This window comes from Apostichopus japonicus, chromosome 16 (assembly GCF_037975245.1).
Source record: "Apostichopus japonicus isolate 1M-3 chromosome 16, ASM3797524v1, whole genome shotgun sequence".
Lineage (NCBI taxonomy): Eukaryota > Metazoa > Echinodermata > Holothuroidea > Aspidochirotida > Stichopodidae > Apostichopus > Apostichopus japonicus.
This window is the reverse complement of record NC_092576.1, coordinates 7910329-7933381: the sequence shown is the minus strand read 5'-3', so window position 1 is coordinate 7933381 and position 23053 is coordinate 7910329. Positions and strand designations below refer to the sequence as shown.

At 37.4% G+C, this 23053-nt stretch overlaps 3 protein-coding genes across 4 annotated transcripts in view; all 3 read right to left on the bottom strand.

Moving 5' to 3' along the window:
- The window catches only part of LOC139983576 (inositol-3-phosphate synthase 1-A-like), a 40935-nt gene extending 32267 nt beyond the window's left edge, over positions 1 to 8668 (bottom strand). The window contains exons 1-3 of one of the 2 annotated variants that reach the window (XM_071997220.1): positions 8167 to 8665; positions 5366 to 5525; positions 3896 to 4057 (exon numbers count right to left, since the gene is read on the bottom strand). In XM_071997220.1, coding sequence (XP_071853321.1) covers positions 3896 to 4057; positions 5366 to 5473 — 270 coding nt within the window. In that variant the 5' untranslated portion in view covers positions 5474 to 5525; positions 8167 to 8665. Of the gene's footprint in view, positions 1 to 3895; positions 4058 to 5365; positions 5526 to 8166 lie in introns of both variants that reach the window. The other variant, XM_071997221.1, reaches the window with a different exon arrangement.
- A 4962-nt stretch (positions 8669 to 13630) lies between these two features.
- The window catches only part of LOC139983577 (uncharacterized), a 111384-nt gene continuing 101961 nt past the window's right edge, over positions 13631 to 23053 (bottom strand). Inside the window, exons 8-10 of the mRNA XM_071997222.1 lie at positions 17703 to 17753; positions 15926 to 15996; positions 13631 to 14430 (exon numbers count right to left, since the gene is read on the bottom strand). Of these exons, the coding sequence (XP_071853323.1) occupies positions 15935 to 15996; positions 17703 to 17753 (113 nt within the window). The 3' untranslated portion in view covers positions 13631 to 14430; positions 15926 to 15934. The remainder of the gene's footprint in view (positions 14431 to 15925; positions 15997 to 17702; positions 17754 to 23053) is intronic.
- On the bottom strand, positions 18504 to 22339 carry LOC139983583 (uncharacterized). The gene is made up of 4 exons (XM_071997238.1): positions 21590 to 22339; positions 20766 to 21095; positions 19530 to 19876; positions 18504 to 18559 (listed from the first exon to the last, which is right to left on the bottom strand). Exons 1-3 carry the CDS (start codon positions 21711 to 21713, stop codon positions 19539 to 19541), a joined length of 792 nt encoding a protein of 263 aa, XP_071853339.1. The 5' UTR covers positions 21714 to 22339; the 3' UTR covers positions 18504 to 18559; positions 19530 to 19538.

The window sequence follows — 23053 nt, the reverse complement described above, 5'->3', positions numbered from 1 at the left end:
TATAGAAGCATCTAGATGTATGAATAAAAGGACATTTTCTTTTAACCAATTTTGACCTAGCAAATCAGCTCTGCCACCTTGCAACCATCCCTCAATATAATAATTTTTTTCTAATGAATGAAAGGTCTACTTACTGCCACAGCAAAAGTCATCTAGTATAAAATGATCTAGAGAAAATGGCCAAGTTTGAGACCATTTGAGATAACATGTTGACCCTTTAATAAGTTCAGAAGGTGAAAACTGATAAGGGCATATATGTAAGTGTATTAAAGTAAGACTATTGATTCTTTGAAGCAGATTTCATTTTCCTGGATGACTGTATGTTTTGTTGAAGACAAGGTGGATTGAGATCAGCTTGCTGGCAGCAACCCCTGCTGTGTGTACAGTAAATAAACTATGCATCTGAGGGGCTGTGGTGGTTTAGCGATTGGCCCAATCTCAGGGATGAGACTGAGCCGGGGGAAAAAAAACTGAAATTTATCAATCGCTGTCCTGGGGGAGGGGTTCAAGGGGAGGAGGTGTCCCCCTCCCCTTTAGAATTTTTTTTGTCAGGTAAGGAGGGCTTAGATGCAAAATGGTGGACTCTAGATGGAATCTATCACATCACGTAACTCGCCAAAAAAGTGTGGAATTTCTGCTTGTATAATTTATCCATTAGCTTTTTTGAACCAAAAAAAGGCTTTTTGCTTGCTTTGTGCTACTTGATTCCACCACTGGTCAAATTCGGTGTTCCTTCCCTTCACAGTCCAGCATGTTCGGCAAAAAAAATAAATAAATAAAAAAATTAAAAAAAATAAAAATAAAAAAAAATAAAAAACGCGAATTACGAGAAAAAACGTGAAAATGAATAAAAAAAAAATCGGAAATCCGCGTTTCCGCGGAAGAGTCTCATGCCTGCAATCTTCGGTCTTATCCAGTGTACATATCAACAACCTGCATATATGTGTAAACACAGGTCTCATGGAATTCCCGGTATACATCAGTGACTTGTTTACAGCAGGGAGTTGTTATGGAACAACTACCTGTTTACAGTTTCTGCATGAATACCCAGCTAATATCCACACAAAGTCAGGGTACCTGTATATTGCAAATTTATAACATATTTTGTGTTTGATTTTATGCTATTCTCAGTTTATTTGGTGTATACAATATTGGAATATATAAGGGAGGCAGATATCTGATAAACCAAACGCAGTATACCAGACTAACGTCTGAGCCACCTTCCCCCCACCCCCCCCCCCCCCCGAAATAATCATCTTTTCATTTGCCGTTGCACACACCACATGTTGTAGCGAGATATCTTATTGATCTACAGAATACAGTCAGTTTGAAGTAGCATGTATCAACTATCAAGCACACATATGTGATGCTTGGATCTGTTAAAAAATGTTCACGAGTTTTTGAAGAAAATGTTCTCAAAATCCCTTTTCATTTGAATAACATTTGCAGTACTTTGGTCCTTACCATTGGGACAGACAGATTGCAATTGAGCATTTATGGTAAAGTACCTCCATCACCCCACCCCCCCCCCAACTAACAAAAAATTCCTTACTCTACATTGAGCAGAATGCAAAAACAAGAAACACTTTGCTTCATTTTGACAGGAACAACAATCTTCAAAATCATCTCTGAATGTGATATTACCTTATTTTGCTCATCCTACCGCATGTAAACTACTGTATTCCCTATGACAGTCTGTTTCTTTGTTTTAACCTATCCCAACAGAGTAGACCCATTACTGCTGTTCGAATGTCGTCCAGTGCAGGATGAAGATGGACGCAAGACATGTAATTACCCATTAATTAATTGTAATTATATCACATTATCGTCATAACATACTGTATTATTAATGACTTGCGAAGTAACTATAGATTTAAGTCTGATGAGACTTTGGTGATATCAGTTACGTAAATAACTGCTACCACATATTACACCTCCCATCACCTCTTGACCGAATAGTGAGCGTATCTCTCATGGTTGTTTGTACACATACAACATTACTTAGATATATATATACACTAGTCAGGGCTGAAATTTCACGGTCGTCCGAGAAGACTAAAAATTCTTTGGGACAACCAAAATCGCATTTGAGGTCGTCCGTCGGACGACTAAATTATTTGTGGAAACAATCACATTTATTTCAACTCGACAACATTACACTTGTGATCAATATAAACACCCCTTAAAATTTTGATAGTTTATGTTGGTCCCGTTTCAAAGCCTGCAGCTTTTTATATCCGATTAAGTCATTAAGCAAGGTGGCTTTGCGATTTTGGTGTTTTTCGTAGTTAACAAAAAAAATACATTCTAAAGGCAAAGTAACTCGGTTTTTGAACGTTAGATGTATGGAAGTGGGCAACAGAAGAACGTTGTGGACTACTATACTAACTATTTATACACGTACTGTACATACATCGTACGTATTGATACAGAGCAGTGATGAAGCATGCCTTATCATGTGTTAGCAAGATTGGCTGTTCTAATAAGCAAACTTACATAAACAGAAAAGGGAATCCTAGTACTATACTGTATTTGTGGTTTTGTATGGATGAGCAGACGTTAGTAAACACATGGGCGAATCGACTCATTTTAGGTAGAAATATGATAATTATATTTGCAAATACCTGTATAGGAATATCAAGTTTATAATCATGAATATATTTCCATAATGGATTTATTAATAAATATATTCATATATATAAAAACAACATATATGTTAACAAAAATATTTGTCAGTGTGTTAGTAATAAATGTTAAAGATTGTTTATACAGTACATCCCTACAAGCTGTGGAATAAGAATATTTTTTCCCCACATTTTGGAACAAATATACCTTGTTATGTAAATTACAAAATTTAGTTTGGTTTTTTTCCCCGGACAACCAAATTTTGCGTGAACAGTAGGTTGTCCGACGGACAAGTTTACATTTTACTGAAAAATCAGGCCTGACTAGTTATTGTACAAAATTATTCAATTATGCATAAAGAGGCAATGAAATTTAGATAAATAATACGGCTATGTTTACTGGGTCGTTATCACCTGGTACTGAACAATATGGTGAGATATTGAATGAACTGTACAACTGTTGAAAATAGTTTCATCCAAAAATAGGTTAATTGTATGGAATTAAGATAATTAATACAGCAATGTTTGCCGGGTGGTTACCATCTAGTACTGAGATGTTGTATGTACTGTATTGTATGTGCTGTTCAACTGTTGAAAATAATTTGGTTTTTAAGATAAGAAAGTGTTTTACTAAGATACACAGTTTCTAAGATCGTTTAAATTATTAATGCATTATACTGTATGTGTATGTAATGAGAAAGGACATGGACAAAGTCCATCTGATATGACTTTCTAAATTAAAAAGATTCCAAATTTGAGTTAAAAATGTTGAATTGGAAGCCACCCAACGTGTAAGTTGTAGTCCATTTAAGCCCTTGCGGGTTTCTCCCATATTTTTGGTCACTTGAGCGTCGTAAAAGTAACTGCTCATTACTTTTATTATTATTATTATTACAGTATATATATTGTACCATACCTTCACTGTCAAAGCCTACATTAGCGTTCTCATACTTTGGAAACATGTTTGGAAAATTATTTATTGTTTTTTAAGGTAACTTCTAAAGGCTGCCAGACAATCCTTTAAAAATTTAATACAGCAATGTTTGCTGGGTTGTTATCACCTGGTACTGAGATGTTGTATTGTATGTACAGTATTGTATGTGCTGTTCAACTGTTGAAAATAATTTCGGTTTTTGTGGTAAGAAAGTGCGTATTCACAATGATTACCAGGGTAGAGATCTGCGAGACAGTTTCTAAGGTCTTCATTATGAATGCACATTAATGACACACAGTATTGAGACATTGTATACAGTCCCAACTTTGTAACGTACCTTCTCTCCTTCCTTGGTGTGCCACGACATGTTCATTTTATTCGCTAACAGGGCTGCGGTCACCGTGGAACCATTGTTACCTCCCCAACCTACCAGCATGCAACCCAAGCGTGGTTTACTTCTCTCCGTACGGAAGAGAACCTCTGTATCACGAGGCGTTACCTAATTATTAACACAACAGAGCAGAGGACGGAAGAAAAAGAGAGAACAGATGATTAGAACAAATTTGTAAATTATGTTTCCCGTTGATCACAGAAAACATAGAATGGAATTTATGAATGGCAGATTCTTGTTGAAATATACTAATAATATTACAAAATGTCATTTTTGGGGGGTCAGTTCCAGGAAGAAAATTTAAATATAACCATGACAACTTGATGCAATTGTTGTTTTTGTGTTTGAATAACAGGTGTTTAATAATCATATTTTTAATCATATTTAATCCAAACTATTAACCTATATAATTACCTGAAGTTAGGTGAATAATCAATGAAGCTATTTAACAAAAATTTTTTAATGGAATTAACCATCGGAAAGGCACAATTGCACAAGTTGCTTTTTTCTGTACATTTCCTCACATTTTATTCACAGTCAACGCAGATTGCCATTTTAAAATCGTGCAAAATATTGGTGCTGACTATAAATAAGCAAGGTTGAACAGATCTATACAAGTAAAGTGACAAGTGAAAATGGCAGAAAGAATAAATTTCGGCAAAAAAGAAAAATGAGTCAAAAGTGGGAAACACAAGAATCAGGAAATTTACAGATCATAGTCACTGAGGCGTAAATTGGTTAAATTTGCTCAAATTCAGATCGGGTATATCACACTTTATAGACTTTGAAGGAAAAACATGTCACCTTTGCTAACCTCAAAGACTTCTGACCCTGGGTTTATCTATGCAGTATATTCTATCCATTAACCATAAATGGCCAGTAGGAGATCCACCGTCCAAGATTCCCTTGCAACAAGAATTTATTTATCGTTGTCAATACCTACTGTATACTGAACATTGCATACATGGCATTTCATCAGTTTGTTAAGCAACAGAAAAATTTATCAAAAGTCAACTCAGCTCTAGGCTGCTTTGAATTTCCTGGTTATTCCAAAACTGAATGTTGCCACAATGTTCAGCAAAAGACGTAACTAGGCCAATCATTAATACTTCCTACAGCATACCAGATGTTATCTCCTTAATAACAATCCTGTAATCTTGTTATTCCCAGTTTTAAATATTCCCTAGATGTACATATGTACCTAATATTCCCTGTGATATATCCCTGTACATAAATTCCTTATGAGCTTGTGTGATTCTCTGCATATACAGTATATAAATTTATTCTCTAGATGTATTCCCTGGGAATACATGCATAATATCCCTGGTCCCTGTGTGAAGATACAACATATCCTGTGAATATATCCTGTATGTAATAATTAAATTCCCTGTATACGAAACTTTCTAGATACTGTACCTTATATCCAGTTGCAGTTTCCTCCACCTGGGTGGTTTGATAGTTGTACTTGGCGTAGATGTAGTCTTCTCCCTGGATCACATTGGTGCTATCTATATTCAAGTCCATCGTGAATGCTGATAGAGAGGAACTTTGATAGTATTAGTATTAATCCCAGTCACTGTGGAAATAAGGAAAATGTAAGTTTTAATTACCTACAGTATATATCTAAACCAACTGTCGAATAATCTTTGGTAGACTACTGTGATCACGAACTGTCCATCACAAGTTCATTGTTACCTTAAAAGTTATCACTAAAGTATTGCCCCAAATATATTTGAAAGTCAAATTGGAGAGCCCAGAGGGGTCGTGATTCCTTGCCTTGATTTAACTTGCAATTCGAGCGACCAAGTTGGGTTGGTCGATTTAAATCAATGTGGCATGATGAAGTGAGCTGATTTAAATCCAAATATCAAAATTTAGTTAAGATCTACTTTTTCATGAAACTTAAATATTGTGATGAAATAAGACATAGACTACCCTGCTTACCCTTATGGAATAAAGATATAATTTGAAAAGCAATTTATTGAGACAACTGGCAACTTATAACAAATATGAGGCACTGTACAGTACTATCACCTTAAGTTTTGTAATGGAATGCTCCAATAAGACGCAGGAAAATTTTGTAGTCAGCTTCTGAGGGCTGGGGTCACCTCTTTATATTTGTATTCCCAAAATAATTTCCAGCTGCATGTACAGTACAGTAATGTATGCTTCATTGCAGATGTGAATTCATATACTACATTGTAAAGCAGGTTGTCCTCAATTTATGTAATATGTTGATATGCCCAATGGTTTACAGTGGATTTTGCAGGTGCTATAGCCCAACAAAATAGGTGTCTAAATACCTTGTGAGAAGGAAAGTTTCCTTGTTAAACATCCCACTGAATAACATTAATCAAGAAGAAAATAGTTGACAGAAAGATTTTCTCGTCACTGACTCTAATTTCAATCAAAATTTAGTTACAGTAAATTTGTCTTTATATTAAAAAATCATCAACCTAGGGTCAGGGCCGTCTTAACGCATGGGCCCACTGGGCCCTGACCCAGGGCCCCGCGATGTCAGGGGCCCCACAATCGTAGTAACCCCATGTCTTAATCTGGGAGGAAAACTTATTGAATAGGCCATTATGCCTGATTGAATTCGATACTTGACAACTTGTGACGAGAGTTGGTGAAACACTTGAGAGTTTGACATTAAATATTCGAATCTGAGTTGGCAACCCTGGAATATACAATGCCCCGAAGGCTTACAACACCAGCTGGTCATAGTTGGTCATAAGAACCTACGCTAGTCTCTCCCACTATTAACAGTACACTCAATTCACCTAATACTGTAGGTGCAATTATGTTTCACCATGGATGAGGAGCATGCTGTAAGTTCATGTTCCTCGGGCCCTCCCATAAAAATACTTCAGGTTCTTGGCGACTACGTTGCATTAGATAGTGTAAAACCGCCTACACCCCTTTCAGTTCTATGCATGATGGATACAAATTGTACTGGGGAACATTCATTTTCAAGGTCTAAACTAATCAAGAATAATCTCTGGAACAGAATGAGGCAACGGCGACTTAATAGGCTCTCTCTCATGTGCATAGAAAGCGACATTCTCAAAAAGATTGACTTTCAGCCAATCATACTTGTAACAGTTTACGATCAAGAAATGCCGCAAGTTCCGTAAGCTTCCCCCGTTGAAAGACTCAACACAAGGTTGTTACAAATGGTGAGTCCAGTATTGTTTGGGAAGGGATGGAAGGCAACTGGAAGATTACTCTTCTATAATGTATTTCAGCTTTTAGATATATCACGTATGTAATTCAGCTAAAGTTTTATGCTTAATGTGCGACATAGGGAGGGGTAGTAAATGCAGGCATGTCTATGCTTGAGCGATTGTCAAGGATGTCAATTTTTCAGGCAACTTTTTTCGAGCTCACTTGATTGAGGGGCCCCGTTCCATTGCCGGGCCCAGGGCCCGGTGATCTCTTCAGACGGCTCTGCCTATGGTTATTTTCATTAAATGGTTACTCTCTACCTTAAAACTTCTAAGTTGTGTCCAGGTTGAATTGTTATACCAGTTAGAAATGTATGAAATGGCCCACTATAAGGGAATCGAGGTACAAGGGTGACTAGTCCTTGTAAAGTTGCAGTCAATAGCGATGACAAACATGGAGGGCAGTTTCTCCAATCAAGATACATTTCCACAGATTAATTGGGCTTTATAGCCAGCTTCGCCTTTAGCAAACAGGGCCAGACTAATGCCAAATGAAACTGCCACTAGGCCTAAAGTAACATGTACAGACAATGCTGATGTGACTTGTGAGTGGGCCTAGCTTAGGTTGCTTGACAAAATAAATTTTGAATCGAGTAAGCAGTTTAGACTTTAGGCATAGCCTAAACTAAGTAAGGCTACACTGTGCCATAAGGCAATAATCAATCAAATCAAGGCAACAGTACAGAAATTGTATTACCCTAGGCCTATGTGCCTCTTTGCAAAGCTTGTCAGTATGATGTTATACTAAATCTAGGCCTACTAAGTACTACCATTACTAATGTTACATGTCAGACTCGTAGGTTAGCCTAAGACTAAGAGTTGGCCCAGCTAATATGGGCCTGCTTATGACTTTTGAGTCACGTATCAACAACACCGGCGTAGCATACAGTACGGTAGGTCGTCTTAAATTCCAAAACTAGTTAACGCCGGTTGCAATAATCTGAGAATCAAACATTAGCCTATCCCAAACCCTTGCAGTAAACACTCTACCTGAAAATCAGTTCTCATTCGTAAACTGTCCTCTACTGCTGGGCTTTACTTCCTTCAATATTATTTAGCGCACAATGCAGATTCCTGCTCAAATTGCAACGAAAACACCAACTTTAGCGTAAGCCTGTACGTGTATGAATGCAGATGGATGAGTTACGAATTTCGCGTAACTGCTTTCTACTCAAATAACGTACGTACATGTGTCTTCTATCAACATTATAAGGACATCGAAAGAGTTAACAATGGACCAATCAGATCATAGAAAGAAAATATGATTAAGTCCATTATATACGAGGGGGTTCGTATTGGAAATTAACATATATTAGCTCACATGATAGCATATTTGCTCTGTTTAAGGCAAATTAAGGTAACAAACAGCAAATATGAACATTTACATGTTCTATTGAGTGCAAAAGAGAGGAAAAAACACATAGCTTACCCATATTTGCGTGATATGATAAGTAAAGCCCCCTTAAAGACAGTGTCACGACCACTAGTGTACAGATCAGTGGTTGCGACAGCTGATCATTTGATTACATACTAAATCCAACGTGACCTCTGTATGGAACGCCAAAACTAACATTATTCAGCTACTTTTTATGCAGCTTTGCTCCGCCTACTGTTATTGTGTTTACAATGTTTCAAGTTAGCTTCTGACCTAGGTTCACATCAATAGGTTCTTGTACTCAATAAGCTGAATTTAAAATTCATTTCTGAACTTCATGCATCCAAGCTACAATTAATAAGTTAACCTGATGACAAAGTTTTCAGACTTTGACCAATGTTGGACTCCACGAATTGTAATCAGGTTCTTGTACAACAGAGATCTACATACGAAATAATCATGTATGCTCTGCACTTATTTGAATATTGTTTTAATAGGCTATCAAGCTTTATATGCCTAATTACCTGAAATTGCCTTCATCCTCCACAAATGTATAAAGGGTGTATGTACTCACAAGGCATTTCGACATACCACATGTGACCTTCATCATGTTCGGTTTTCAGACTCTGCCCTCTTTTGACCCCCAAAATTCCATTTGTTCTCCACCAATTTAAAGTTTGTTCTTGTATTCAATAAGGTTCATCTATATACTAAATGTGAAGTTATCCACCCTGTACTAAAGTAAAATTATGTTTAAAAAACCAAGGTTTCAACACTTATGCACACGTACGGACTTCTCTAGAGGGGGGGTGGGGGTCTCACCCCCCAATCTTGGTAAACCTGAAGATAGTTGGAAAATTGGAGTGCGACAGTCGGAATATCCGACTGTCGCACTCTAATTTACCTAAGCCTAATCCTATATTTCTGTGATTGTGAATGACCTAAAACTTGAAAAATTTCGGTCAAAATTGACCTTTAATCAGTCATATTTACCACTTTTTCTTGCCACTTTGAGAAATTGTACCTCGCGATCCTTCTACTCCACCATACAAAACTTTGTATGATTTTGAATACTCTATAAAAAAAAATGCCTCATAGAACTACCGTACAACGTTCGCCAGCTTCAATCCGGTTTATTTATGTACTAATTTTCTATTGGGTGGGTTGACTCTGTTCGTTAGCTTCAAGTTAGTACAGTTTATATCAGGGGGGACATAGCCAGGGGCAGTGGGAGAACTGCCCCCCCCACAATTTTAGTGTCAAAAAATGTTCAAAACTGTTGAGTATTTTGCATGGTATTTTGTCAGTGCTCTTTTGATCTTGAATACTCGTCGGCTCCGTTAACTCGAATTCAGCTATTCAGCTTGGCAGATGCAATTAGCTAAATTTAGCCTATAGCATATTTCAAGTCTACAGTTGGCCACTGCATAATAAAATACATATAGCCTACCTAACCGCACTCGATGGAGAGTCACAAATCGTATGCACAACAACGAAGACAATGTTGGTTCTCATCCTTTCTATGATTCGTCATAAGTTGTTACACGAACAGCATGTTATGAAGCTAAGCTAGTAATCGTGCCTGATACATGCTTCCTATAAATAATTATTACACTGCTAAATATGAAAGTTTATATTGTCCATCAATTAAGTTCGTCAAATGTATTAAAGTCCAGACACTGGACAAAAAACAAGAATCATCCTACTGGAAAAATTGTAAAAGAAAAAGAAAAGAAAAATTGTAATTATATATATCTTGAATATTCCTTTAATTATCAAATCATCAGTGAAAATCTCAACATTACAAGAATGAGGAGCAGCATAGTAAATAATTGCATAAGACATCTTGATAAATGAAAGTAGAACTCAGGGATGGTTACACTGAAATGAGAATGCTCCTTTAAATGTTAATTATATATCTTGAATACTCCTTTAATGATCAAATGATCATTAAAAATCTTAACATGACAAGAATAAGGAGCAGCAAGAAACAATGGCGTGAGAAATCTTGATAAATGAGAGTGGTACTGGACGATAACACTGAAATGAGAAAGCTCCTTTAAAAGTTAATTATATATCTTGAATACTCCTTTAATGATCTAATGCTGGGATGGCTCCTTTGACTACATATGGTCATGTGACCATGCACACAGTGAACATTATTTAAGTCCACATTTCTGATTAGGAATTAACATGAAACTGATTTATTGCAAAGCAGAAACAAATGCGGGTTATTCCCCTAATAACCATTTTTTTTTGTCGGTTATTCCCCTTATAACCATAAATCCTCAACTTGTAACATATCAAAATGGCAGCTATAACAATGGTTGCATAAAAGTTATAATTGAAATGTGTCAATATTTTCCAGTTCAAGAAATAAATCTCTTTTGAAGACCAAAGAGAGTATCAAACATTTAGTTTAAACACCCTCTCAGTACACATTAATAACATGTCAATTAAAACAACTCAGCCTCAAGTACAAATTGACATTACGAACATGAGTTAAGACTATTACATCTAACAAACCATGGGAACGGTCATACTGAATAATACAAGAACTTACATAAATGAGGGCACTATGCCAAAATATAAGTTTACTTTGACGTAAGGTCCCCTGTTAAGGCTACAATACAATTTGTTCATGTGACGTACGTAAATTACATTTTGTTCATATATTAGTTGCCCACATGGGCCCCAGATTGGGCCCATAATGGATGGCACCCATTCAGCCCACATATTACCCATATAAAAGTAGCCCAGATGTTTCCCATATCTATACAACATGGGTTAACTGGGCTAACCCATATGGGTCCTTTATGAATCTTGGGTGCAAAATTAATGGGGCATCCCACATGGGACCCATATCTTGGCCCATATGCATCCCATATGTTACCCATGTGGGCTTACTACCTGGGTATAGAATCATTTTACTGGAGACATTGAACATGTGCTCCAGGTTTCTGACTTTGACCCCTGTTGGCCTCTTAATGACTTACTGAATACAATACTAAATGCTATAAGTTTATACTCATTGAACATTTACTTACTATATATGTATATATATATATATATATATAGAGTAGGTTGGCGTCTATCTTGGCGCAGAGTGCTCTATGTCCATTGGACAGAGCGGAATATATGTTGATACTAGATGAGACTAGTGGAACACTAGTAGTTGTAACTCGGAGTTTCACGCTTTGTAGCGATCTTCAGACAACTGGTAGCTTCAAGTTATGCTCCATGAATATATAGGATCCTCGTCGGGATTACCGGGGATTATGCGGTTGTTGGTGTATTGTTCTGCCTGAGTATTCTCTTTCGCGTCCGTTCTGTTTGTGGGTTTGTAAGACTTTCTTCGGTGTTCGGCTGTTGGTGTATTCTCTTTTGCGTCCGATCTGTTGTTGGGGTTTTTTGCCTTCCTTCGGTGCTCGCTCCTTAGTTGTGTGTGGTTCTCTTGACGGTGTTTGGTGGTTGGGCTGGAGTTGTTTATGTAGAACTTGTTTTCGTGGCGACACTTCGATATGAGCTCTGGGCGTTTGTTCAGGAGGGTCCGTTTGTCTGTGTTGATAATGATGAGTTTTTCAGTGAGGCAGAGGTTGCACCGCTTCGACTCGTTGCTGTAGGCTTTGGCTCTGCTGGCGATCGACCAATTGATAGTGAATGGCTGGTTGTTCTGTTTCAGCTGCCAGATGTGCTTCGAGAGTTCCGTTGCGTTTTGGTGTTTTTCGTGGTTGAGCGACATCTTGTGGTTACCGTATCTGAGCTTGAAGGGGGGTTCTGTTAGGCCGATGTATGTCTTGCAGTTGTCGGTGGTTTTCACTTCGGCCTTGTATATGATGTTAGATGCCTGACAGTTTCCATTTAGTGGGCATGTGTCCTTTTTTCGGCAGTTGCAGGCTTCCTTTTCTTTCGATGTGTGGGTGGCTGCTATACGTTTGTTGTGTCCTTTGATGATGCTGGCGATGTTGGGCATGCAACTGTAACTGACTTTCACGGTGTTTCTGTTGAAAATCTTGTGTAGTTTCGATGTCTTCGGGAAGTGTTTGTTGATAAGTTTCAGGAATGTGCCTCCTATGTTCGTGGCTACGTTGCTGCTAAAAGGTGGGTTGAACCAGATGATGTTGCGCTTTCTGTTTCGGTTGTTCTTGGTAGGTTGGTGGGCGATGTATGAGAGACCCTCGGTGTAATTACTTAACTTGAGTGCTTCCTCGTAGGCTGGTGCGGCTTTCTTAAAGATCACCTCGTCGTGGGAGATGGCGGAGATACGTCTGCTGATTGAGGCTGGCAGGGACCTGATGATGTTTGGTGGGTGGTTGGAATTCCTGTGGATGTACACTGGGTGGTCGTTGGGCTTCCTGTAAGGGTAGTGTTTTCCGGTGTTGAGGTTGAATGTTACGTCGAGGAAGTTGGTGATCTTCAGGTTGCAATCGATGGTGATGTTGAGCCCCAGTTCTTTGAATAAGCTGATCATGTGTTTTCTTATCCGGTCTGCTTTACTTCCGTTGGTGTTTTTGAAGGCTGCTAGGCCGTCGTCCCTGTATAGCCCGATGTATTCCTTCCCATATTCTCTTGCTAGTGTGTTTAGGATGTAGAGTCCTACAAGCTCGCATACCTCGGCCCCATCGTAGCTGCCCATTGTGACATCAAAGAGGTCGTTGTGTCCTTTCTTCATCCAGGGTGTGCCGTTGTCGAAAAGGAGTGACTTCCTGGAGTGCATTATGATTTGTACGTCTTGGTTGGAGATGTGGGTGTGATCCTTAGCCATGGTTAAGGCCTTTTCCAGTAGGCTTCTTGTTATGGAGGGGTAGAATTCAACGATGTCGAAGCTGATGAAGGTGTATTTCTCTTTGTCTTGAATGTTCTTGAACCATTCGATGACGGATGACGTGTTTCTCCATTGGTTAACATTCGTGGCGATTCTTATGGCGTTGTTTATTCTGTCTAGGATAGCCTTGCTGATGAGACCTGTTTCACTCTTTGCCGGGTTGATGAGCCTGCATGGTAGGTTGTTCTCAAAGTTGTCCTTGTGGTCTTTCAGGGTGATGAAAGCTTGCTTGGTGGCCATCGATTCCATGCGGTTGTCGATCCCTATATATATATATATATATATATATATTTTTACTTTTGGCTCTTTTCAAAATATTGTTAACATATCTGTGAATACAGCAAATGAATACAGCACTCCACAAATGAATACAGCAAAACCATGTCATCATTTTACAGCTACTTAAGATTCTAGTGTGCAATATTATATATATGGTATAAGGATTTGGCAGTCACTTTCATGGTAATCTAATCAAATTTAGATTGTATTATCTGTGCTGAAGACAAGAATCTTGTTGCATAGAGTCAACCAGCTAGGTGTTTGACACAGTCAACAGCAACCTGTTATAAAAAGTTTCTAGTATATCATTTTTTTCACTCTTGACGAAGTCTTCTTTACATATACCACAAGGACATCTCGAGTACCACAACTCAAGTTAAGTACATGTCCGACAAAAAAAGTACATCAGTATCAATGCAAGGTTTCAGGCAGTCAATGCCATACTATCAGTAGTCTAAACTACTGAAGAACTCATCACAACAAAACTAAGAAGAAAACACCATTTTCTTGCAAAATGCCCAGTCAAGATTGCGCAATGTACGCTAAACACTTAATATCCAGTCTGTCCTTGAGGTAAGTTGAAGTGTAAGCATTTGTTTTTTTCCCTGCGAGATGTATGTAATGTATGTTACATACTGTACATCCTCCAAGCCAATTTGCTTTGATTAAAAGTTGATAGTCTTCTCTTCAGTACGCTGAAATGACATACACCCTAGTCATTTGCTGACCAATATGTGATATCACGGCATTGAAACTGATGAGTCGTTTCCTGAACCTGACAGAAAGAAACAACAATTTGTATTACTTTCAGTTGACGAAGATATACTTTCATGCATGATCTGTCATCTCAGGTCCATAAGTAAGCACCATGGGAGGGTTGCTGGCTTTTCAAAAGGACTGATGATGGATCCACATTGAAAAATAGCCACATATTGCATTCGATGCTTCACATTGTACATGAAACTGGCTGTAGGTTGCAAAATTGTTCAAGTTTAATTTTTGTTCACAGGCTATGCAATGCTAAACTAAGATATAAACCTTTACAACATATTGAATTACTGTTAAAAGCCTAAGACAAAACAATTTGTATGCTAGTAAGCAACTAAGGAACAGAGCTATTTTCGAAAGAAGTTCTCTGCCAAAACAAACCAATTTCATTTCGTGTCACACACGTAACTCATATTTCTGAGACCAAAACTAAACTAAAGAGTGTGTGAGGTCTACTGCACTTTATAATCTCGAACAAGAATCACTTGGTGTACTCCAAAGTACCGCAAACTGACAGAATATTTGTCTTTCTTAGAAAAAGTTGAAAAGAGGTAGACCAGAAAATATTTGGGTCATACACATAACATATATCAACTACCATATTAGTACGGTTCTTTGATGATTAGAATAAATACAAAATGCAGACATTTCTTTTTAACATCACACCAAAATGTATAGTGGTTCTCTCTAACTTAGATCTGTTGGCAAGGAGAAACGGTTACTAAAGCAATCTTAGTTCATATCTCTAAGTGTTTCATTTTTGCTCATATGTGGAAATGAGGACTTCAACTTTAACACATGTGTTCTCTAATCTTGTACATTCAAAACACTGAAGTACTGTATAAGAAACAAACATGAAGGTCAGGCCTGCATATAGAAAAGCAGTCCTCCTCAAATTCATTTGAGCATGAATAATGTGCTATTGATAGCATTAACTACCCAAATACTGCCATTAGGATTCATCCTTGAGCACAGGTAATTAATTGACCAGCCACCGTATGATTGTAACCACAATTGCTCTAATGGCCAACACTTCTTTCTTGTCTTGACCACTGAAATAGTAAACTGCATGTGTATTTAATCATGAATTTTTGCAGAGGAGCATTCAGTATGGCTAGCATTACCAACTAGGATGAATATTCAATCTCCCAAAGTTTTGGCCAAAAACAGGGGACTGGGGTGGTATTTGCTATAGACAGGGAAGATCGTAATGAATACTTCTTTATCCATAACCCAAAGTGCTTGTTTACTGCTTGTAAACTAGATAGTGTGCAAGGATCACCATGCATACATGTCAACATCTTAAGAAGTCAAGGGACGAAGGAGGAAAGAAACTTTTCACAGAAATTCTGAAGGATACAGCAAATTCAAACTGAGAGAAAATAATTATAAGCTAAATATCAATTTAATGCAGATAAAAAATCATAAATTTGCGTCATTCATATTAAACAGTTCATCATAAACTTTCGTATAACACATATATGCAAATATAACGTGCCTACCAAAGAGTTTTACCGACTCCCAGCTTTTCTCTTCAAAGTTCTCTTCAAAGTGATGAAGCCAATAAGAACAACTGGAGAAAAAAGAATGCAAAAAAAAAACAGGAGAAGAAGCAAAACAGTATTATTCCTCATTATAGAGATGATCTAATGATCTAACACTACTCACCTGACAAATTGTACTTCACACCTACAGCATTGATTATGTACAAAAAGTTGATTGAATTATGTAATGGGAGATTACGTGACTGACTGTACGGGGCAAACTAAGTAAGCGTCCTTCATGGCAACATCCACCATGAAGAGGCCAATTAATCTTTCATCTAATTAAGAATGATTCACCTATCAATGCATTGTACTTAATGGAAGCACTTAATAACCAAGCCAAATTTAGAATTGTTCTCTTGTAAAGTGACATATGTATCCTGATCAGGTCCATACATATCTGGAAATGGTTATATAGTTATTATCTACGCCATGGCCAAGCCAAACTAGGAATTGTTTCTCTAGTAATGAGACGTGATGTATCCTGATCAGGTCCATACATATCTGAAAATGGTTATACAGTGAACCTTGGCCCAAACAATTTAAGGCTGGGAGGTCAGTGAATGGTCTTAACTAAAGAAACTGGTACATTACAATCCCTTGGATCCTCTATAATTTCTATCTGGTTCAATACACATTATAACTCGTATCCTGAACCTGACAGAACCTGACAGAAAGAAACAACAATTTAAGATATACTTTTATGCAAATAGAGCATGATCTGTATGTTAGTTCCATAACTAAGCACCATGGGAGGGTTGCAAAAGCTAACACTACAGTACAGTATACTACGTAATACATGTAAATCAACAAGTTTAATGAATCTGGAGAAACTATCACACAGTAAATACATGCATACCATGTATGGAGGGTCATGTGATGTGTTCCAGGGTGGTACTAATATACTACTCTCCCTATTACGCATGATGATTTCACCCAACTAGTACGTAAATGTGTTTGCGTGCTTAGAGCAGCGGACGACACCTGTTACATAGCAATAACCGTGCCTGTAGCCTAACGTGATAGCTATATTCCCGTCGAGCAGCATTAGGTTCTGTTCCATGGAGAATTCCGTGGTTGCACTGAACTAAACATTTTCCCACATTTCCCATTTCTACATTCACTTATAGCAAGTAGTAATAACGTTAGGCCATATGAGACAAAGCTTGCCCCTGGAGCTGTATTAATAAGTAAGATCTATTATGTAGAAGGCCTGCCTTCATTCAAGAGAATAAGGTTGAACGTTAGCATATTAGCACTATTTCGTAGGCCTGAAGTACCAGTACCTTCTTACGCCGTTAGTTCCCATGTCCGATCCGTCTTGGTGCAAATCTTTCACGAAGTCACTAACACTTTTCTCGAACTGCTACAGAGAAATATCAGTATAGTACCAACCTGGAACACATCACATGACCCTCCATACATGGTACGCGCGCACCCAATTGACATGAATCCTCCAGATTCATTTACCTCAATGATGTAAATATTCAAAGGGTGCAAACAACAAAATTTCACTTCACTACATCACCATGCATACATGTCAACATCTTAAGAAGTCAATTGACTAAAGAGGAAAGAAACATTGCACAGAAATTCTGAAAGATACAGCAAATTCAAAGTGAGAGAAAATGATGATGATAAAAAATCATAAATTTGCAGCATTCATATAAAACAGTTCATCGTACACTTTCGTAAAACACATACATGCAAAATATAACTAAAGAATTTTACTGACTCCCAGCTTTCAAAGTTCTCTTCAAAGTGATGAAGCCAAAGATAAGAAAAACTGGAGAAAAAAGAATGCAAAAAAAAAAGAGAAGAAGCACAACGGTTTGATTCCTCATTATAGAGATGATCTAAATATCTACCACTACTCACTGGACAACTTGTACTTCACACCTACAGCATTAAATATACACAAAAAGGTTGATTGAATTATGTAATGGGAGATTACATGACTTACTGTATGGGGCAAACTAAGTTACTATCCTTGATGGCAACATCCACTTACAGAGAGGCCAATTTATTTTTACTCTACTTATGAACGTTTCACTTACCGATGCATTGTACTTAATGAAATCATCATTTTAGTATACATGCAATTTTGCTGTATTTATTTTTGCCATGAACGTTCCAAGGCAGCTTTTCATGGCTTTTCCAGTGCTCGTGGTATTTGGGCATGCCTATCATACACGGGTACCTATGGCTTTGCCTTTCTCTTGCATGCTGATTCATCTCTAGTTGTAGTGGGAAATTGTGGGAAATTGATTCAAAAGTGTCTACCGCCGTCAATGCTGTACGTCTTATTTCATTCTACACCGCACAAGCTTCATTGTACTGTGTGAGTATCCTGATGAGGTCCATACATATGTGGAAATGGTTTTGATAATGTAATGGAAATGAGGTCAGTGAATGGTCTTAACTGAAGATACTGGTGCAATACAATACCTTGGATCTTCTATACTTGTTATCTAGTTTAATACTAGTTATAAATCTTTACATTTAATTAATGTTTTCACTCACCACTCATACCGAGAAGTATTACTGTGTTCAGACCTGGTGACCACTGCGAAGTACAATCACTTTCTTGATCTGTCAAAGAGGAAAGTTCAATAATACTGAATACTGAATCTGACATCACAGTATAGTTCCTGGTGCAACTCCAATATACCATATATTGATAGAGTTAAGTTAAGAACATCACATGAATGTAGAGAACCACTACTGTTTAATATTGCATCGTCCTAGCTGAACAGAATTCTGTTCCTGCTGCAGTTTGTCTTGTTAACCCTGAGCCTATATATTTTGATGTCTGCCACACCTTTTCCTAAGTTTTCTCAAGTTGTAATATAGCTATTATCTACCTCTGCTGACCTGAAATTTCTGAGGTTTCTTGTACTCAATGATGTGGATCGACACAATAAGTAAACTTTCATTTAGAAATATTGTGTTTACAAGCTTTGCAGACTTTGACCTCTGTCAACCTCAGTTCACCTTTGACACCTGTAGAAAACTATCCGGATCTTGTACGTAATATGAAGATGCCTCTACCAAGTATGAACTTCTTCCAAGCTTTAAGTTTTTACCTAAAATGACATTTGACCTATGCCAATATCAATATTGTTCTTGTACTCACCAAGAGAGATCTACATATCAAGTATGAACTTCATCAAAGCTTCACTTTGTACGTTATTGTGTTTACAAGGTTTCAGGATTTGACCTACCATAACACCAAGTGACCTTTGACCTCTACTAAATTTGACTGAGTTCTTACCAAAGGCGATCTGCATACGAAGTATGGAATTCATACAAGCTTAACTTTTTCTGTTATCATGTTTGCAAAGTTTTCAGACTGACCTCTGTTTGCATCATATGAACTTATCCTCCATGTATTACTACACATTTCTTGAACTCAATAAGGTGAATCTACATACCAAATATGAAATTCATCCACCAGATACTTTGAGTTACCATATTTACAAGCCAAGGCATGCCAAAAATGAAAAATGTTATGCTATTATAATTTCAGTGATATACATTTGTGATCAAAACCAGTATTTACTCAACAGAACTAACATTCTGGCAAAAACAGTTCCACTGTAGTGACGTCTAGGGACGTATTAGTTGTGCCATCGAAGACCCTACATTCTAGAGTAACTCGTTCCATGGACCGACTGAGGAATCCAAAGTGTGAGCTGCGTTTGATGTTGAAGGTCCCATCCTTATTGTGACTTCTAGACGATGTAGTCTCCTGTGATATCTCATCTGATGAAAGAGGGGGGATGACAGACAATTCTAAAGAGACATTTTCTGAAACTCTCTGACTGGCGCAACTAACTTCACCTTCTCTGTTTACATCAAAGATGATATGTTTCTGGTTGTACAATCCATTTACTACAGGTTGCAGATCTGAAAAAAAATCAAATATAAACAATGACATGAATGAAAATTATGAAGGTTTTGGGTGAAACAGGTTCCTTCTATCCATTGCATTTTCACGCATATTCATAACCAACATTTTGTTGCAGTCTCAGGCTGCAAAATGTATGCAAAGATTTTAATTGAGAACTAACATATTATCTAATGAATGGAAACATAAAAGTAGAGGCTCTAAGTCGATATGAGGCATTTCTCAATGGAGGCATGAAAGGTAAATTATATTATTGTGATACCAAGAGAACAGGGTAACACAGAACAGAAAGTGGAAAAAGGTGCTGCAAAGGATGAGAGCAGATAGATACAGTAGCTAGATAGATAGATAGATGATTTATTCAGCCACATGCATATAAATACAATGGAAATTGTTCAAACACAAGAGTTCTAAAACAGACATGAAATTGGAAACGCGTAACGATGAAACACAAATAAAAGTGATATTGCATGAGTAATAAATACCGGTAGGCTATCGACAATGGTATAAAAACATTGCGATAAAAGTGACGATGTAAAAAAGTAAGAATGAGACACTAACCGTTTATGGCTATGCAGATTCCAAGAGCTTCCTTTAAATCGTAAGATGTGAAAACCAATCGTAAACAAGATGGTATATATGTACCAGTATTGTACTAGCATGTGCTGAGGTTTGTAAAGATACACCATCATGAATCTTGTTTAGATCTGACACTTTATGAACAACACAAATTACACAATATAGTATACTTTGACCTCTGTTGACCTCCACCAATTCTGACATGTTGCAATAAGGGTGCATCCACCTTCCAAATATTAAGTCATCCATCAAGTGACATCTTGGCTTGCAACTACTGTGGCTCATGATGTTTATCATTCAAATGCTTACCTTGGTTTAGCAAGTAAACTTCAGTTTCTGATGTGAAATTGTCCGCTTTGTGTCCAGTGGCCCTGCACATGAAAACCACATTTCCCACGGCTCCACTGAGAACTCTAAAATTAGAGTTAAGAGATACATCATATGTTCCATCACTGTTATTAGTCACAGTAGGTGTACCATCTAGAGTTATCTCGTCTGGTGAGGCCACCCATTCCAGATCAACTTTGGGCCTAACTCCGGCCATTGAGCAGGTGATGGAACCGCTTCCGATTCCATGTATGACAACTTGTTGCTGATTGGTTAATCCATTTACCACAGGATGCCATGGATCAGGTGGAACTGGTAGTAAGAAATACCAAAAATAAGACAAAATTGATCTAATTTCGATAAAATGCTTTTTGCAATCTTTGGTTCAGAAGGGAGCAGCCTGACTACTTCTTACATGTCAGGATTTTTACAACACATACAGTATATATTATGGTCTTTTCCATGGAAGGTGGATATGAGACTTGAATAATTGAAACTAACCATGTCTTGATGAAAACTTGTTTCTTTTCCCTTTCAAATAATCTTATAATAATACAGTTTAATAATCAATATCATCTTTTTTTTTTCAATTTCTGCAAGCTTTGCACAAAAATGTTAGTAATCCAGTCATTTTTCGAAAGTTGTACATACTAAACACAGTCTGGAATGATAGCAGAATTTTTTAATGATCTTTTACATATCAAAAGTACATATCTGCCCAATGTTATCTTGCAAAAGCTACATGTATGCAGCAAAACCACTGGCATCACAACATTAATCCACACAATAGGGCTGCCAATACTTACCATAGACTTTCACTGGGACTTTAAAGTACTCATTTGAACCACCAGAAGGAACGAATAGAACTGTGTAATTAAATTCGTTTTCCAATTTTACATCATTGATGATCAAAGAACCATTTGGATGCATGTCATAGCCTCCGCTCCTATACCCTCTTCCATATATCTGTGAACCCTCCAAGTAAATGAATGGGGAAGTACTAGTCACATCACCAGTACCATGAATCCAGCCAATAATGTCATAGTCTTCAAAGTGACATGACACTACACCTTGTTTTCCTACTTCCAAATAAATTTTTTCCTGACAAGAGCCACCTGCAAGAGAAATGTGAACAAAAAAAACATAAAATATAATACTATATAGGTAAAAACTACTACTACATCAACTAGGTCTGGAAAAATACAAACTTAATAGAACTACTGTAACTTAGTCTGTAATCCTATACGATTCATAAAAGTTGTGCCACGTTTCTGCTTAGATCTCATCTCATCAGTTGGAGGAATTGGTGATATCATCTACAGTACTGTACCTTCTTTAATCATAGCGAATGTTGGCGCCTAGGAAATCTGGGGCAAAGGTTAGCTAAGCCAGGTGACATCATACCCCACTTATCTTCCACTCTGGCAGCTGACTGTCAAAGTTAATTATGTAATAACAAGATCAATTCCCTAGCTACAGACTGTATCCAAATGCAATTAAACTGCATTTTATCAATGATGGGGCTTTAACCATAAGATAACCAAATCAACGTCCCACTGTACACAGATAAATATTGTACAAACTATGGTGTGAAAGGTCAAAGAGTCACCTACCTGCATCAGTGCAGGGTGAATACAGGAGTAAACTGACAACCAAATAGCATCTAAGGATATCCATCTTGTTGTCCAACTGTATTCTGTCCTAAAGGTAATGAATCTGGTTAGCATGAATATAAAAGATTTTTAAGATAATTGTCATATACACTCACTGACACTGACACTGAGAGCTGTGAGGTTTTTTTAAGTATAAATTTCGAATGTAGAATTTTGAAGTAACCAAAATTTTAAGGATATGCTTATAACATGGTTTTGCAAGAATACAAACATTTTTGTAATTTTTAAAAGAGGTTAAACTACAACGTACTCCAAAATCTGGTGATTTAATATGGAATGACCCAATGGCTCCCCAATAATGCTTCTATGGTTTCTCTGTAAGGGTAGCTTACAGTACATAGACTAGGCCTAGCTAGTATCAGTAAGTAACAGCGACGGTACAACTTTTCAAGATTTTAACCCTTCAATAACACTACTGCTATGATCCATGCTATTACTAGAAAATCAACAAACTTATCTATCGGCAATCTTGCAACAACAATCTTGAGTAGCCTAATCTGTTAGTAATCTGCGCTGTTGAGTTTTCACTGGAAGAAAATTTTCTAGTGAAAGTTTTGTTCGCTGTTAAGTGTTAGTGCTTACTTAGACACGCAGGCC

What these genes read in the sequence shown, in the direction of transcription:
- LOC139983583 (XM_071997238.1), bottom strand. Translation starts at nt 21,713, where the DNA reads ATGCATCCAAATGGTTCTTTGATCATCAATGATGTAAAATTGGAAAAC. An exon ending in AGTCCCAGTGAAAGTCTATG is followed by an intron (nt 21,096 to 21,589) that starts GTAAGTATTGGC and finishes TCTTACTACCAG; the next exon opens with TTCCACCTGATCCATGGCAT. An exon ending in AGTTTACTTGCTAAACCAAG is followed by an intron (nt 19,877 to 20,765) that starts GTAAGCATTTGA and finishes ATTTTTTTTCAG; the next exon opens with ATCTGCAACCTGTAGTAAAT.